This window comes from Bufo gargarizans, chromosome 5, assembly GCF_014858855.1.
Source record: "Bufo gargarizans isolate SCDJY-AF-19 chromosome 5, ASM1485885v1, whole genome shotgun sequence".
Lineage (NCBI taxonomy): Eukaryota > Metazoa > Chordata > Amphibia > Anura > Bufonidae > Bufo > Bufo gargarizans.
Genome location: NC_058084.1, coordinates 19341704 through 19357005, shown reverse-complemented (window position 1 = coordinate 19357005; position 15302 = coordinate 19341704). Strand labels below are relative to the sequence as shown.

Genomic DNA, 15302 nt, shown 5'->3' with positions numbered 1-15302 from the left:
GAGTGCACTGATCTATCCCGATTATTTGCGGCTGAGAGTAGTAGTAGCTGGAGAGCATTGATCTGTCATGGCATGCTGGGAGCAGTAGTGTGCCTATAGTGGTGCTGTAGTAAGAAGCCTCTGAGGCTCCCTCGTTACAGAAGATGTTTCTCAGGACCACGCTGCCATCCTGCAGGAGCTGTGAATCACTGAGACGCCCGTTGTCTGGAGGCGGCGGGGATGGGGTGACATTACACGCCGCTGATGCCTCACAGCTGCGGGGGTCCTGGATACAGATCGCAGAACAGAAACGTAGATACACTGCAAGTGCCGGATTACCAGATATCCCAGATCAGATGCCTGATTACAGGATATGTCCTCTACTAATTATATATAGAGCTATAGTCTGCAGCCTGTGGGAATGTGGAGGACAGGCTGGGAGTGGTAGTTCTACAGATCCAGAGCCGCAGTGCAGCCTGTGACCGATCCAGGCCCGGAGGTAACTGCAGTCTGGACACGGAGCAGCGAAATGTGTCGGCTCTAGAGGAACAAAAGGGGTTAATACACAGCACAGGGACTATTCACACTGCGTTTTCAGAAGTATTGCAGTCTATTGGGACTATTCACACTGCGTTTTCAGAAGCATTGTAGTCTATGAGAGTATTCACACAGCGTTTCCGGAAGCATTGCAGTGTATGGGAGTATTCACACAGCGTTTCCGGAAGCATTGCAGTGTATGGGAGTATTTATGCAGTGTTTTCAGAAGCATTGCAGTGTATGGGAGTATTTACAGAGCGTTTTCAGAAGCATTGTAGTCTATGGGAGTATTCACACAGCGTTTCCGGAAGCATTGCAGTGTATAGGAGTATTTATGCAGTGTTTCCAGAAGCATTGCAGTGTTTGGGAGTATTCACACAGCGTTTTCAGAAGCATTGCAGTCTATGGGAGTATTCACAGAGCGTTTTCAGAAGCATTGTAGTCTATGGGAGTATTCACACAGCGTTTCCGGAAGCATTGCAGTGTATAGGAGTATTTATGCAGTGTTTCCAGAAGCATTGCAGTGTTTGGGAGTATTCACACAGCGTTTTCAGAAGCATTGTAGTCTATGGGAGTATTCACACAGCGTTTTCAGAAGCATTGCAGTCTATGGGAGTATTCACAGAGCGTTTTCAGAAGCATTGCAGTCTATGGGAGTATTCACACAGCGTTTTCAGAAGCATTGTAGTCTATGGGAGTATTCACACAGCGTTTCTGTGACATGGGTGGGCTTTTATCATCTGAATGTAAACAGGAGTGTTTCCGTTCTCTGACAGCAATCAGAGGTCTCAATGGTATATGATTGTAATACATAGTATATTAGAAAGATGCAGTGATTAAAGGGCATCTGTCAGCAGTTCTGTCCCTATGACACCGTGTGACCTGTTACATGTGCGCTCGACAGGTGAAGGCGTCTGTGTTGGTCCCATGTTCATATGCGCCCGCATTGGTAATGATGATTAATTATATGCAAATAAGCCTCTAGGAGCAACGGGGGCGTCACCATTACACCTAGAGGCTCTGCTCTCTCTGCAACTGCCGCGTCCTCTGCACTTTGACAGGACCAGGCAGTGAAAACATCATCACATCTGGCCCTGTCAATCAAAGTTCAGAGGATGCAGCAGTTGCAGAGAGAGCTGAGCCTCTAGGTGTAATGGTGACGCCCCCGTTGCTCCTAGAGGCTCATTTGCATATAATAACATCATTTTTCTCAGCAGCGCGGACACATATGAACATGGGACCAACACAGACGCCTTCAGCTGGCGAGCGCACATGTAACAGGTCAGCCAGTGTCATAGGGACAGAACTGCTGACAGATGCCCTTTTGAAAGGGTTGCTCCATTAGAGATGACTCCTTTCAGAATCTTAGGCGATCAGGGACTCTTCCTGCAGCGACCTCTACAGGGAGAACGATGTACTACATGCCGACCGTTCAGATGACTGGCTGCACGTGGTCCAGTGGTCAGAACAGGAGACGCGCCTTTAGAGCAGGTTATCATTTCTGGGTCATGAAGGGGGTTACAGAGCGGAGGACCCCCTTCTGTGATGTCTGTGTGCCATAATAGATTGACTGGCCCTTTAAGATTTACTATTATACTCATCCCGGTCATCTGTTATATTAAAACAAAAGAAGCAAATCCCGGCATCGGAGATTTAATATTTTGGTGGCGTTTTCAGGAGCCGGTGTTAGCTGTGAACATCTTGTCTAATTATCGGAGCATTACCGCGCAGCCGCCCGCTCTCTTCTGTGAGCCTGCTCCATTTAATGAGCCTGTGAACTTTGGAGGGAAAAAAAAAAGATGAAAATCCAGTGCGTCCCTCGTCGGTGGAGCCTCGGACCACTCACACACTCGGCTCTGCTTTCATCTGTCTGCTCGGCGGGCGCAGTGCAGAGTAGAGGTAGTCGCACGCAGGGAGCCGCCGTGGAGCGCTGATCTGTGTCAGGCAGGTTAATCTAGCCTTTTACTGACACATAGATCATAGCGCAGAGTATTTCAGGAGCGGCGCAAGCTGGTCTTGTGGGGCCTGGGTGATGATGGAGGACAGTGCTGCGTTTGACGGGCACTGCTATGAGGAAAGTGGAGGCAAGTGGGAGGTTACAGGCTGTAACATAGTGGAGAGAGCAAGGTCTCCTAGCAGCACAGAGTATTTAAGGAGGGGGCTGTACTGATGCCCAGTCCTCTCTTGTGATGTTAGTGAGGCCAGGGCTGAATATTTGGGCAGCAACTCATTCCACCACTAAATAGTGGGAAGTCAGACTGAGTGTTATATAGTGGAAGGGCCAGGGTGCCCCAGCAGCACAGAGTATTTAAGAAGGGATGTGCTGAATTAATGGGTGGGGGGGGGGGGGGGGGGTTACATAGTAGAAGGAGCAGTGTTTCCAGTATCACAGAGTATTTCAGAAGAGGAGTGTGCTGGTCTTGTGGGGGATTACATAGTAGAGAGAGCAGGTCCCTCAGCAGCACAGAGTATTTCAGAAGAGGAGTGTACTGGTCTTGTGGGGGATTACATAGTGGAGAGAGCAGGTCCCTCAGCAGCACAGAGTATTTCAGGAGAGGTGTGTGCTGGTCTTGTGGGGGATTATGTAGTAGAGAGAGCAGGTCTCTCAGCAGCACAGAGTATTTCAGGAGAGGAGTGTACTGGTCTTGTGGGGGATTACATAGTAGAGAGAGCAGGTCCCTCAGCAGCACAGAGTATTTCAGAAGAGGAGTGTACTGGTCTTGTGGGGGATTACATAGTGGAGAGAGCAGGTCCCTCAGCAGCACAGAGTATTTCAGGAGAGGTGTGTGCTGGTCTTGTGGGGGATTACGTAGTAGAGAGAGCAGGTCTCTCAGCAGCACAGAGTATTTCAGGAGAGGAGTGTGCTGGTCTTGGGTGGGATTACATAGTGGAGAGAACAGGTCCCTCAGCAGCACAGAGTATTTCAGGAGAGGTGTGTGCTGGTCTTGTGGGGGATTATGTAGTAGAGAGAGCAGGTCTCTCAGCAGCACAGAGTATTTCAGGAGAGGAGTGTGCTGGTCTTGTGGGGGATTACGTAGTAGAGAGAGCAGGTCTCTCAGCAGCACAGAGTATTTCAGGAGAGGAGTGTACTGGTCTTTTGGGGGGATTACATAGTAGCGAGAACATGTCCCTCAGCAGCACAGAGTATTTCAGAAGAGGAGTGTACTGGTCTTGTGGGGGATTACATAGTGGAGAGAGCAGGTCCCTCAGCAGCACAGAGTATTTCAGGAGAGGTGTGTGCTGGTCTTGTGGGGGATTACGTAGTAGAGAGAGCAGGTCTCTCAGCAGCACAGAGTATTTCAGGAGAGGAGTGTGCTGGTCTTGGGCGGGATTACATAGTGGAAGGAGCAGGTCCTCCTGCAGCACAGAGTATTTCAGCAGTGTACTGGTCTTGTGGGTGCGGTGACCTGCCCCCCGGTGATATTAGTCGGATTAGTAAAGATTTGTAATTTTTAGTTATCAGTAAATTACTTGATATGCCGGGACCGCGTCAGCAGAGGCGCGGGGAGGCTGCGGCGGGTGATAAATGGGGGCGCTGCCAGGCCGGCTCTGCTCTATTTTCCCCTAATCTATAGAACATCCTGCCTTGATGAGTGGAACGCGTTTCTATACGGTTCTGTGCCGGTCGCCAGGGAAACCGCCTCCGAATGCGCAATAAACATCTATCTTATTAATTGCTCTTCACTCTGGATTAAAGTCAACTTTCCCCGAACTGGAAATTTCCACTCGTCCAGCAATGAAATGAAACATCAGCGCGACACTAAAAGGCGACAGCCGTCCTCCTGCGCAATTTGTATCCCTTTAAGAGCGATTTCACGTCCCCCTCCTCAGATATAACTAAGAAAACCACACATGATATCTGCTTCTGGAAAAGCTGGGTGCACAAGGCAGAATATTGCACCTGTGGATACAATCTACAGGGGCTCTGCAGACTGTATGGGAATAAAACCAGAATTAAATAAAAAAAAAAAAAATTTTTTTTTTTTTGCTAGCATTGTCAGTCTTTACTGCAGTTCTAACATTCTGTTCATGCACAAGGAAGCACAGGATTAATCTTTTGAGTGCAGGTTGTTTGCCCGTAGCGACTTGCCAGTCTTTGCAGGTGCCACCATAACCATTGGCAGTCTCTTACCCCGTCTGGTGGGCGGGGGGCTGTGGGGAAGGTAATTTGGTGTCACGTAGACAGAAGTCTAATAACCCCCCCCCTTCACTGATGGAAATCTGTGCTTTCTGAAACGCTTTCAAAGAATGTGTCTGAGCGGCTGCTGCGTGTGATGGGGACGTCAGCGGAGCCTGGCTCGTGATCCGCCACTAATTAGTCAGAGCCAGGTGGGTGGCGGAGGGGGTCTCACAAGGAGAAGGGGATTTTCCTTCTCTGCCTTAGATGGTGTGTAGGGTGAGAGCTGGTGTATACTGGGTGTGATACAGAGGAGTATACAGGAGGGGGTCTGGACCAATGGATGCCGCTGTGTACGTCACCCATAGCTCTGCTGGGGAAGAAGTGGTTCCTGTGTAGTGACGGGTACAAACTTTACATTTCCCATAATGCACCTCAGCGGAACTCTGTATAAAGGATATGGCTGGAGTATAAATGTCACTTATAGAGACTATCTGTGCAGCCTAGCAGAAGGCGCAGAATACAGGTCTGTCCGTTGTGTTGCATCGTGGGAGATGTAAGTCATGTGTGATGCCAGGTACAAACCACATCCTCCACAGCAGACCTGTGACTGCGCAGAGACTGAACCAGCAGGGAGCTGGGAATCCTTCACAAACCACTACAGCAGAGACTGAACCAGCAGGGATCGATGAGGTTAGGGAAGCCCCACACAACACTACAGCAGAGACTTAACCAGCAGGGATCTATGAGGTTAGGGAAGCCCTACAAACCACTACAGCAGAGACTGAACCAGCAGGGAGCTGGGAATCCTTCACAAACCACTACAGCAGAGACTGAACCAGCAGGGAGCTGGGAATCCTTCACAAACCACTACAGCAGAGACTGAACCAGCAGGGATCTATGAGGTTAGGGAAACCCCACAAAACACTACAGCAGAGACTGAACCAGCAGGGAGCTGGGAATCCTTCACAAACCACTACAGCAGAGACTGAACCAGCAGGGATCTATGAGGTTAGGGAAGCCCCACACAACACTACAGCAGAGACTTAACCAGCAGGGATCTATGAGGTTAGGGAAGCCCCACACAACACTACAGCAGAGACTGAACCAGCAGGGATCTATGAGGTTAGGGAAGCCCCACAAAACACCATAGCAAAGACTGAACCAACAGGGATCTATGAGGGGTGAAGGAAGCCCCACAAAACACTACAGCAGAGACTGAACCAGCAGGGATCTATGAGGTTAGGGAAGCCCCACAAAACACCATAGCAAAGACTGAACCAACAGGGATCTATGAGGGGTGAAGGAAGCCCCACAAAACACTACAGCAGAGACTGAACCAGCAGGGATCGATGAGGTTAGGGAAGCCGCACACAACACTACAGCAGAGACTTAACCAGCAGGGAGCTGGGAATCCTTCACAAACCACTACAGCAGAGACTGAACCAGCAGGGATCTATGAGGTTAGGGAAGCCCCACAAAACACCATAGCAAAGACTGAACCAACAGGGATCTATGAGGGGTGAAGGAAGCCCCACAAAACACTACAGCAGAGACTGAACCAGCAGGGATCTATGAGGTTAGGGAAGCCCCACAAAACACCATAGCAAAGACTGAACCAACAGGGATCTATGAGGGGTGAAGGAAGCCCCACAAAACACTACAGCAGAGACTGAACCAGCAGGGATCGATGAGGTTAGGGAAGCCGCACACAACACTACAGCAGAGACTTAACCAGCAGGGAGCTGGGAATCCTTCACAAACCACTACAGCAGAGACTGAACCAGCAGGGATCTATGAGGTTAGGGAAGCCGCACAAAACACTACAGCAGAGACTGAACCAGCAGGGATCTATGAGGGGTGAAGGAAGCCCCACAAAACACTACAGCAGAGACTGAACCAACAGGGATTTTTGAGGGGTGAAGGAAGCCCCACAAAACACTACAGCAGAGACTGAACCAGCAGGGAGCTGGGAATCCTTCACAAACCACTACAGCAGAGACTGAACCAGCAGGGAGCTGGGAATCCTTCACAAACCACTACAGCAGAGACTGAACCAGCAGGGATCTATGAGGTTAGGGAAACCCCACAAAACACTACAGCAGGGATCTATGAGGTTAGGGAAGCCCCACAAACCACTACAGCAGAGACTGAACCAGCAGGGATCTATGAGGTTAGGGAAGCCCCACAAACCACTACAGCAGAGACTGAACCAGCAGGGAGCTGGGAATCCTTCACAAAACACCACAGCAGAGACTGAACCAGCAGAGATCTATGAGGTTAGGGAAGCCACACAAAACACCACAGCAGAGACTGAACCAGCAGGGGCCTATAAGGTCAGATCACTGCTCCCAGGTTCTCCTCGTGTGTTGGCGAGCCATACATGCTGACATCTCAACCTTGAGTGTTGGCCCCTGGTGGTCGTCCATCTCCTCCCTTGGGTTTGAGGGCCCCGGGGTGCCAGATGAGGAGGCAGCAGAGCAGACTGTGCCCTTAGATATAGGAGGGAGCTCTCCGTGGTGCTGATTGATGCAGCTGCAACCCACAGGAAGGACTCCCTTAAAGTGACGCCACATGATCTGCAGAGCCCCTCCCCCAACCGTGAGCCCCTCCTTCATGTGTGAGCCCCTCCTCCATCCGTGAGCCCCTCCTCCATGTGTGAGCCCCTCCTCCATGTGTGAGCCCCTCCTGCATCCCGTCTCCTTCCAGATGTCTGTAATACTTCTCTTCTTTCCTTTAACAGCCACCCAGGTTGATGCTTATGAGCTGGAGGAGCTGTTCCAGGTCACTTCTGGGGATGTGTTTAGAATAAATTCTAACGGTGGGTATCACACGCCTCCTCCCGTGGTCTGTGCCCGGGCACTGCCCCCTGCGCTCCAGTCATGTGACCTATCCGGGGCACTGGGACTGCTATAAAGCTTCTGTATAATCCTCTGTTAGCTGAAGGGGCAGCACCACAAAGCCCCAACAGTTTGAAGCATTTGTTACAATGTATCAGTAGAGACAGGAGCACTTCAAATATCCTGTGTTGAGGGTTTGTTACAGTGTATCAGTGTACACATTACTGCATTCACATCAGCAGTACAGATATCCCCTGTATTAAGGGGTTTGTTACAGTGTGTCAGTGTAGATATTACTGTTTGATATCACATCAGCAGTACAGATACTGAGGGTTTGTTACAGTGGGTCAGTGTAGATATTACTGTTTGATATCACATCAGCAGTACAGATACTGAGGGTTTGTTACAGTGGGTCAGTGTAGATATTACTGTTTGATATCACATCAGCAGTACAGATACTGAGGGTTTGTTACAGTGGGTCAGTGTAGATATTACTGTTTGATATCACATCAGCAGTACAGATACTGAGGGTTTGTTACAGTGGGTCAGTGTAGATATTACTGTTTGATATCACATCAGCAGTACAGATATCCCCTGTATTGAGGGTTTGTTACAGTGTGTCAGTGTAGACATTATTATTTAATTTCCGAGCAGAAGTCCAGATATCCTGTGTTGAGGGTTTGTAACTATGTATCAGCGTATACATTTCTATTTAATATCAGATCAGCAGTACAGATACCCCCTGTATTGAGGGTTCGTTACAGTGTATCAGTGTAAGCATTACTGTGTGATATCCTCACAGAAGCAGTGCAGATATTCCCTGTCTTGAGGGTTTGTTACAATGTATCAGTGTACACATCCCTGTGAGCTCACCCTTCCTGGCAGGACAGTGAGCGGTCTGTGGTGTAGTCCGTGGTTTATTCTTGTGTCTCTCTTGTTGACAGTACAGTCTCTGGAGAGAAACCTGCGCTCCTTGGGGACTCCTAGTGATACCGCGGAGCTCAGAGACCGCCTGTAAGTTACCGCTCTTCTATACTGTGTGTACCGACTGTATCACTGCACCTGTGGCAAAGGGGTGAAGTAAGAAGTCCTCTAATCTGTGCCCTGATGATTTACATTACAGTGGTGTGCTGCTGGATTAGTGGGTATGTGCTCCCTAGTCCAAAATACCGTACTTTGGAGTTTGATAATCCTTGACTTGAGGGTATTAAGCTCTACAGTATGAAGACTTCCACAAACAGCTCCCCATATCTCATCTTCCTGCCCCTATTGACAAGTTGAATAAAAACACCCAGTTGTCAGTTTAGTTATACATTTCCAGAAGGAATAACAGATGAATGATATATATGTGGAGAAACAAAGCCCGATAGAATAGCCGTTGTATTCCCATTCCAGAGTGCAGCTCTGGAGTATAATACAGGATCAGTAATGTAATGTACACAGTGACTGCACCAGCAGAATAGTGAGTGCAGCTCTGGAGTATAATACAGGATGTAACTCAGGATCAGTACAGGATAAGTAATGTATGTACACAGTGACTCCACCAGCAGAATAGTGAGTGAAGCTCTGGAGTATAACACAGGATGTAAGTCAGGATCAGTACAGGATAAGTAATTTGTGTACACAGTGACTGCACCAGCAGAATAGTGAGTGCAGCTCTGGAGTATAATACAGGATGTAACTCAGGATCAGTACAGGATAAGTAATGTATGTACACAGTGACTGCACCAGCAGAATAGTGAGTGCAGCTCTGGAGTATAATACAGGATGTTACTCAGGATCAGTAATGTAATGTATGTACACAGTGACTCCACCAGCAGAATAGTGAGTGCAGCTCTGGAGTATAATACAGGATGAAACTCGGGATCAGTACAGGATAAGTAATGTAATGTATGTACACAGTGACTGCACCAGCAGAACAGTGAGTGCAGCTCTGGAGTATAATACAGGATGTAACTCAGGATCAGTACAGGATAAGTAATGTATGTACACAGTGACTGCACCAGCAGAATAGTGAGTGCAGCTCTGGAGTATAATACAGGATGTAACTCAGGATCAGTACAGGATAAGTAATGTATGTACACAGTGACTGCACCAGCAGAATAGTGAGTGCAGCTCTGGAGTATAATACAGGATGTAACTCAGGATCAGTACAGGATAAGTAATATATGTACACAGTGACTGCACCAGCAGAATAGTGAGTGCAGATCTGGAGTATAATACAGGATGTTACTCAGGATCAGTAATGTAATGTATGTACACAGTGACTCCACCAGCAGAATAGTGAGTGCAGCTCTGGAGTATAATACAGGATGAAACTCGGGATCAGTACAGGATAAGTAATGTAATGTATGTACACAGTGACTGCACCAGCAGAATAGTGAGTGCAGCTCTGGAGTATAATACTGGATGTAACTCAGGATCAGTACAGGATAAGTAATGTATGTACACAGTGACTGCACCAGCAGAATAGTGAGTGCAGCTCTGGAGTATAATACGGGATGTAACTCAGGATCAGTACAGGATAAGTAATGTATGTACACAGTGACTGCACCAGCAGAATAGTGAGTGCAGCTCTGGAGTATAATACAGGATGTAACTCAGGATCAGTACAGGATAAGTAATATATGTACACAGTGACTGCACCAGCAGAATAGTGAGTGCAGCTCTGGAGTATAATACAGGATGTTACTCAGGATCAGTAATGTAATGTATGTACACAGTGACTCCACCAGCAGAATAGTGAGTGCAGCTCTGGAGTATAATACAGGATGAAACTCGGGATCAGTACAGGATAAGTAATGTAATGTATGTACACAGTGACTGCACCAGCAGAATAGTGAGTGCAGCTCTGGAGTATAATACTGGATGTAACTCAGGATCAGTACAGGATAAGTAATGTATGTACACAGTGACTGCACCAGCAGAATAGTGAGTGCAGCTCTGGAGTATAATACAGGATGTAACTCAGGATCAGTACAGGATAAGTAATGTATGTGCACAGTGACTGCACTGGCAGAATAGTGAGTGCAGCTCTGGGGTATAATACAGGCGGTTTTTCTGGACTGTGATATGGAGGTCAAAGAAAGATTCTCTTCGAAGGGTTAATCCACAATATTTATTTCTACTCTTAGCCCATATCAAGATGGTAATTTCTAGGGCGCAGACCGGTCGGCAGGAAGGCTAATATAAAGCTCTCGCTCCTTCTTTCGTGCTGTAAAACAGTTGACAAAGTAAAGTCATGATGTAGATGTTTTACTAAGAACACAAAAAATCCCATGAAAAAGTAAATATTCAAATCTAGTAATCTCTTTACTCTCAGAGCAGCGCTTTCATGTCCGGATTAGAGAGCAGCGGGAATAAATGGCGAGAGCGCAGCGCGAGTTAAGCTCACGGCTGTGCGCTGTGCATTCAAGGTATTACTTTGAAGGGATTAGCACATTAGCATGACTCTAAACGACGTGTCAAAGCATTTATGGAAATCGTCTCTTCTCCCCCCGACGCTTCCTCAAAACCGTATAAGAAATGTCCATGAAACGCCGCCCCTCAATTAAACAGCCTGACACTTAAAAGCAGCGGATGTGTTCTGCCCGGCCGCGATCTCTTCATTAAACCACCATTAGTTAAATGCTTCCAACCTTTGACTCCATCCATCAAAGTGTGAAGAACGGCAAAATCCCCGACTGGGAGATGAGACCCGGAGCCGTGTGCAACTAGAGCCAGCTCAGGTGTAACGGGAGGCAAAGGAAGCCATCCTGCAGTATTATAGTAGTCATATTCCTGTACATAGGAGGCAGTATTATAGTAGTTATATTCCTGTACATAGGAGCAGTATTATAGTAGTTATATTCTTGTACATAGGAGCAGTATTATAGTAGTTATATTCTTGTACATAGGAGGCAGTATTATAGTAGTTATATTCTTGTACATAGGAGGCAGTATTATAGTAGTTATATTCTTGTACATAGGAGGCAGTATTATAGTAGTTATATTCTTGTACATAGGAGGCAGTATTATAGTAGTTATATTCTTGTATTTAGGAGCAGTATTATAGTAGTTATATTCATGTACATAGGAGGCAGTATTATAGTAGTTATATTCATGTACATAGGAGGCAGTATTATAGTAGTTATATTCTTGTACATAGGAGCAGTATTATAGTAGTTATATTCTTGTACATAGGAGCAGTATTATAGTAGTTATATTCTTGTACACAGGAGGCAGTATTATAGTAGTTATATTCTTGTACATAGGAGCAGTATTATAGTAGTTATATTCTTGTACATAAGAGGCAGTATTATAGTAGTTATATTCCTGTACATAGGAGGCAGTATTATAGTAGTTATATTCTTGTACATAGGAGCAGTATTATAGTAGTTATATTCTTGTACATAGAAGCAGTATTATAGTAGTTATATTATTGTACATAGGAGGCAGTATTATAGTAGGTATATTCTTGTACATAGGAGGCAGTATTATAGTAGTTATATTCTTGTACATAGGAGGCAGTATTATAGTAGTTATATTCTTGTACATAGGAGCAGTATTATAGTAGTTATATTCCTGTACATAGGAGCAGTATTATAGTAGTTATATTCTTGTACATAGGAGGCAGTATTATAGTAGTTATATTATTGTACATAGGAGGCAGTATTATAGTAGTTATATTCTTGTACATAGGAGCAGTATTATAGTAGTTATATTCTTGTACATAGGAGCAGTATTATAGTAGTTATATTCTTGTACATAGGAGCAGTATTATAGTAGTTATATTCTTGTACATTGGAGCAGTATTATAGTAGTTATATTCTTGTACATAGGAGCAGTATTATAGTAGTTATATTCTTGTACATAGGAGCAGTATTATAGTAGTTATATTCTTGTACATAGGAGCAGTATTATAGTAGTTATATTCTTGTACATAGGAGCAGTATTATAGTAGTTATATTCTTGTACATAGGAGCAGTATTATAGTAGTTATATTCTTGTACATAGGAGGCAGTATTATAGTAGGTATATTCTTGTACATAGGAGGCAGTATTATAGTAGTTATATTCTTGTACATAGGAGCAGTATTATAGTAGTTATATTCTTGTACATAGGAGGCAGTATTATAGTAGTTATATTCTTGTACATAGGAGGCAGTATTATAGTAGTTATATTCTTGTACATAGGAGGCAGTATTATAGTAGTTATATTCTTGTACATAGGAGCAGTATTATAGTAGTTATATTCTTGTACATAGGAGCAGTATTATAGTAGTTATATTCTTGTACAGAGGAGCAGTATTATAGTAGTTATATTCTTGTACATAGGAGGCAGTATTATAGTAGGTATATTCTTGTACATAGGAGGCAGTATTATAGTAGTTATATTCTTGTACATAGGAGGCAGTATTATAGTAGTTATATTCTTGTACATAGGAGCAGTATTATAGTAGTTATATTCTTGTACATAGGAGGCAGTATTATAGTAGTTATATTCCTGTACATAGGAGCAGTATTATAGTAGTTATATTCTTGTACATAGGAGGCAGTATTATAGTAGGTATATTCTTGTACATAGGAGGCAGTATTAGTCATTGTAGTCCTGTCTGTAGGGGCAGTACTTTGGGGTGGTCTTTGTTCGGGTACCTGGATGTCTTGTCATGTAGACGTCGCCTCCTCTGAGACCAGGTGATGGTTCTCCTGTGGATCCCTGTACATATGTGACTGTGTGGAGGTTGTCTCGTTGTGCACTCGCTCATTATGTATTATTAGTATTTATTCATTTCTTTTCCGGTTTCCCCGATATGTGAGTTGAGGACACATCAGTTTCTATAGTTACTGCCGTTTACTGCTCATCCTCCTCCTCTCCGTGTATAATACAGGACTTTGTCACCTCTCCTTTCTCTATAACCTACTTTTCAGCACATATAACTGGTAACTTGGTTGGACCGATCCTAAAATGACGTGTCTGTATGTTTTCATCCATTTAGTTTTAGAAATGATACAATTATCAGAATCTCTGCTTGCTTTCAGTGAATGATGACCTCCTTTATATCGGGGACTGAAGACTCCTATTCAGCTGTGTACATGTTTCCAATCTGTGGATTCCTCTGGGCAGATCTATTGTCCTCTCACTGATACACTGTAACAGACCCCGGCTTTATAGAAGTAGGACTTGATTTTTTAGCATTTTCTGGCTTCTCAGGATGAGATTTTATTCCCCATTTAGATGAGTGCTTGTAAATGTTGAGTCCTGTCTGACCCCCTCATGGGCCCAATAACGGCTGATGGTAGTGGTTGTCAGACAGTGGCGGTGTGCTTCTCTGCTGCTGACTGGTATGGAGTGACCATCGTTTGCAGCCTCCTTACAGAGGTGGCGCTTCTCCTCGTTCCAGTCCCTAAATCTGGAATGACTAGCCTCTCATCAGCAGGAGCAGTCGCCTCTTTCGACATGTTTAGTTTAGAAAATTGTTCCGTTCCCTTTACGATAGAAATACTGGCACATCTTTTCTTCCTACTCTTCATCGGCCTCTTCTCTCATTCCTCCTGGTAATCTATTAATAAATAATCTTTAATTGCTGCAGAATTGGGTTTTTCGAGACCTTATTTCCAATGACCTGTCCTCTGGGTCTGATCGACGGGGGTCTCGGGTGTCTGACCCCCACAGGATAGGCGTGTGTAAGGTTTGTTTTTCTACTATAACTTTTTCGTTTTGTAACTACACATTCTGCATGATGAGGAACGTTCTTGCCTAAATCGCGCAGCTGCTGCTGGGCTCCCCGTGGAGAAGGCAGATATGGCTTATTAGCGTCCCTGCCATCCCCGTCCATATATACTCGGTGCTCAATGAAGTAGACTAGGAAACGGCTATAATGCTTGCTGCTCCGGTCCTGGTGATCAGTTTACTGCACTAGCTGCTGGGTCTTAACAGACCCCGATCTGCTGTGCAGTGCATGTCCGGAGGCTTTATGCATGAACATAGGAAATGTCTGGAGAAGCAGACACTTGATCGGTGTCACTTCTTCTCTAGTTCACTTCCTGTTCAGTAGATTCAGGGAAATCGCACAAAATTGGTACAATCTCATTTGAAAAGCCTTGTAGGGATGGGAGATGCAGGCTAGTGTGTCCCGAGTGTCACAGACCACCTACTCTATTTAAGGAGGACCGGTCACTACAAATTGCAATGTAATCTTCAGGCAGCGGTATATAGAGCAGGAGGAGCTGAGCAGATTGCTGTATAGTTTTGTGGAAAAAGATTCTGTAAAACTTGTAATTTGCACATTTAAACCCCTGCTTTTTTTGGACTTCTTCAGTTGTACCCAGAGTTATTAGTGTAAGTGTGTATACATAGATAGCTGTCAGTCACTGATGGTTGTACACAGGGAGGTGTGATCAGTGATAGCATTCTCTGTGTAAGTGTGTATACTTAGCTGTCAGTCACTGATGGTTGTACACAGGGAGGTGTGATCAGTGATAGCATTCTCTGTGTAAGTGTGTATACATAGATAGCTGTCAGTCACTAATAGTTGTACACAGGGAGGTGTGATCAGTGATAGCATTCTCTGTGTAAGTGTATATACAGAGATAGCTGTCAGTCACTGAGGGTTGTACACAGGGAGGTGTGATCAGTGATAGCATTCTCTGTGTACGTGTGTATACATAGATAGCTGTCAGTCACTGATGGTTGTACACAGGGAGGTGCGATCAGTGATAGCATTCTCTGTGTAAGTGTGTATACATAGATAGCTGTCAGTCACTAATAGTTGTACACAGGGAGGTGTGATCAGTGATGGCATTCTCTGTGTAAGTGTGTATACATAGCTGTCAGTCACTAATAGTTGT

At 45.3% G+C, this 15302-nt stretch overlaps 1 protein-coding gene across 7 annotated transcripts in view; it reads left to right on the top strand.

Annotated features, from left to right (window-relative positions):
- Positions 1 to 15302, top strand: part of TSNARE1 (t-SNARE domain containing 1) — a 246532-nt gene that overhangs the window by 58241 nt on the left and 172989 nt on the right. For 5 of the 7 annotated variants that reach the window (XM_044294657.1, XM_044294656.1, XM_044294652.1 and 2 more), the window contains 2 exons: positions 7377 to 7454; positions 8418 to 8487. The exons of 1 other annotated variant lie outside the window; for it this stretch is intronic. In XM_044294657.1, the coding sequence (XP_044150592.1) occupies positions 7377 to 7454; positions 8418 to 8487 (148 nt within the window). The remainder of the gene's footprint in view (positions 1 to 7376; positions 7455 to 8417; positions 8488 to 15302) is intronic. One more of the 7 variants, XM_044294655.1, reaches the window with a different exon arrangement.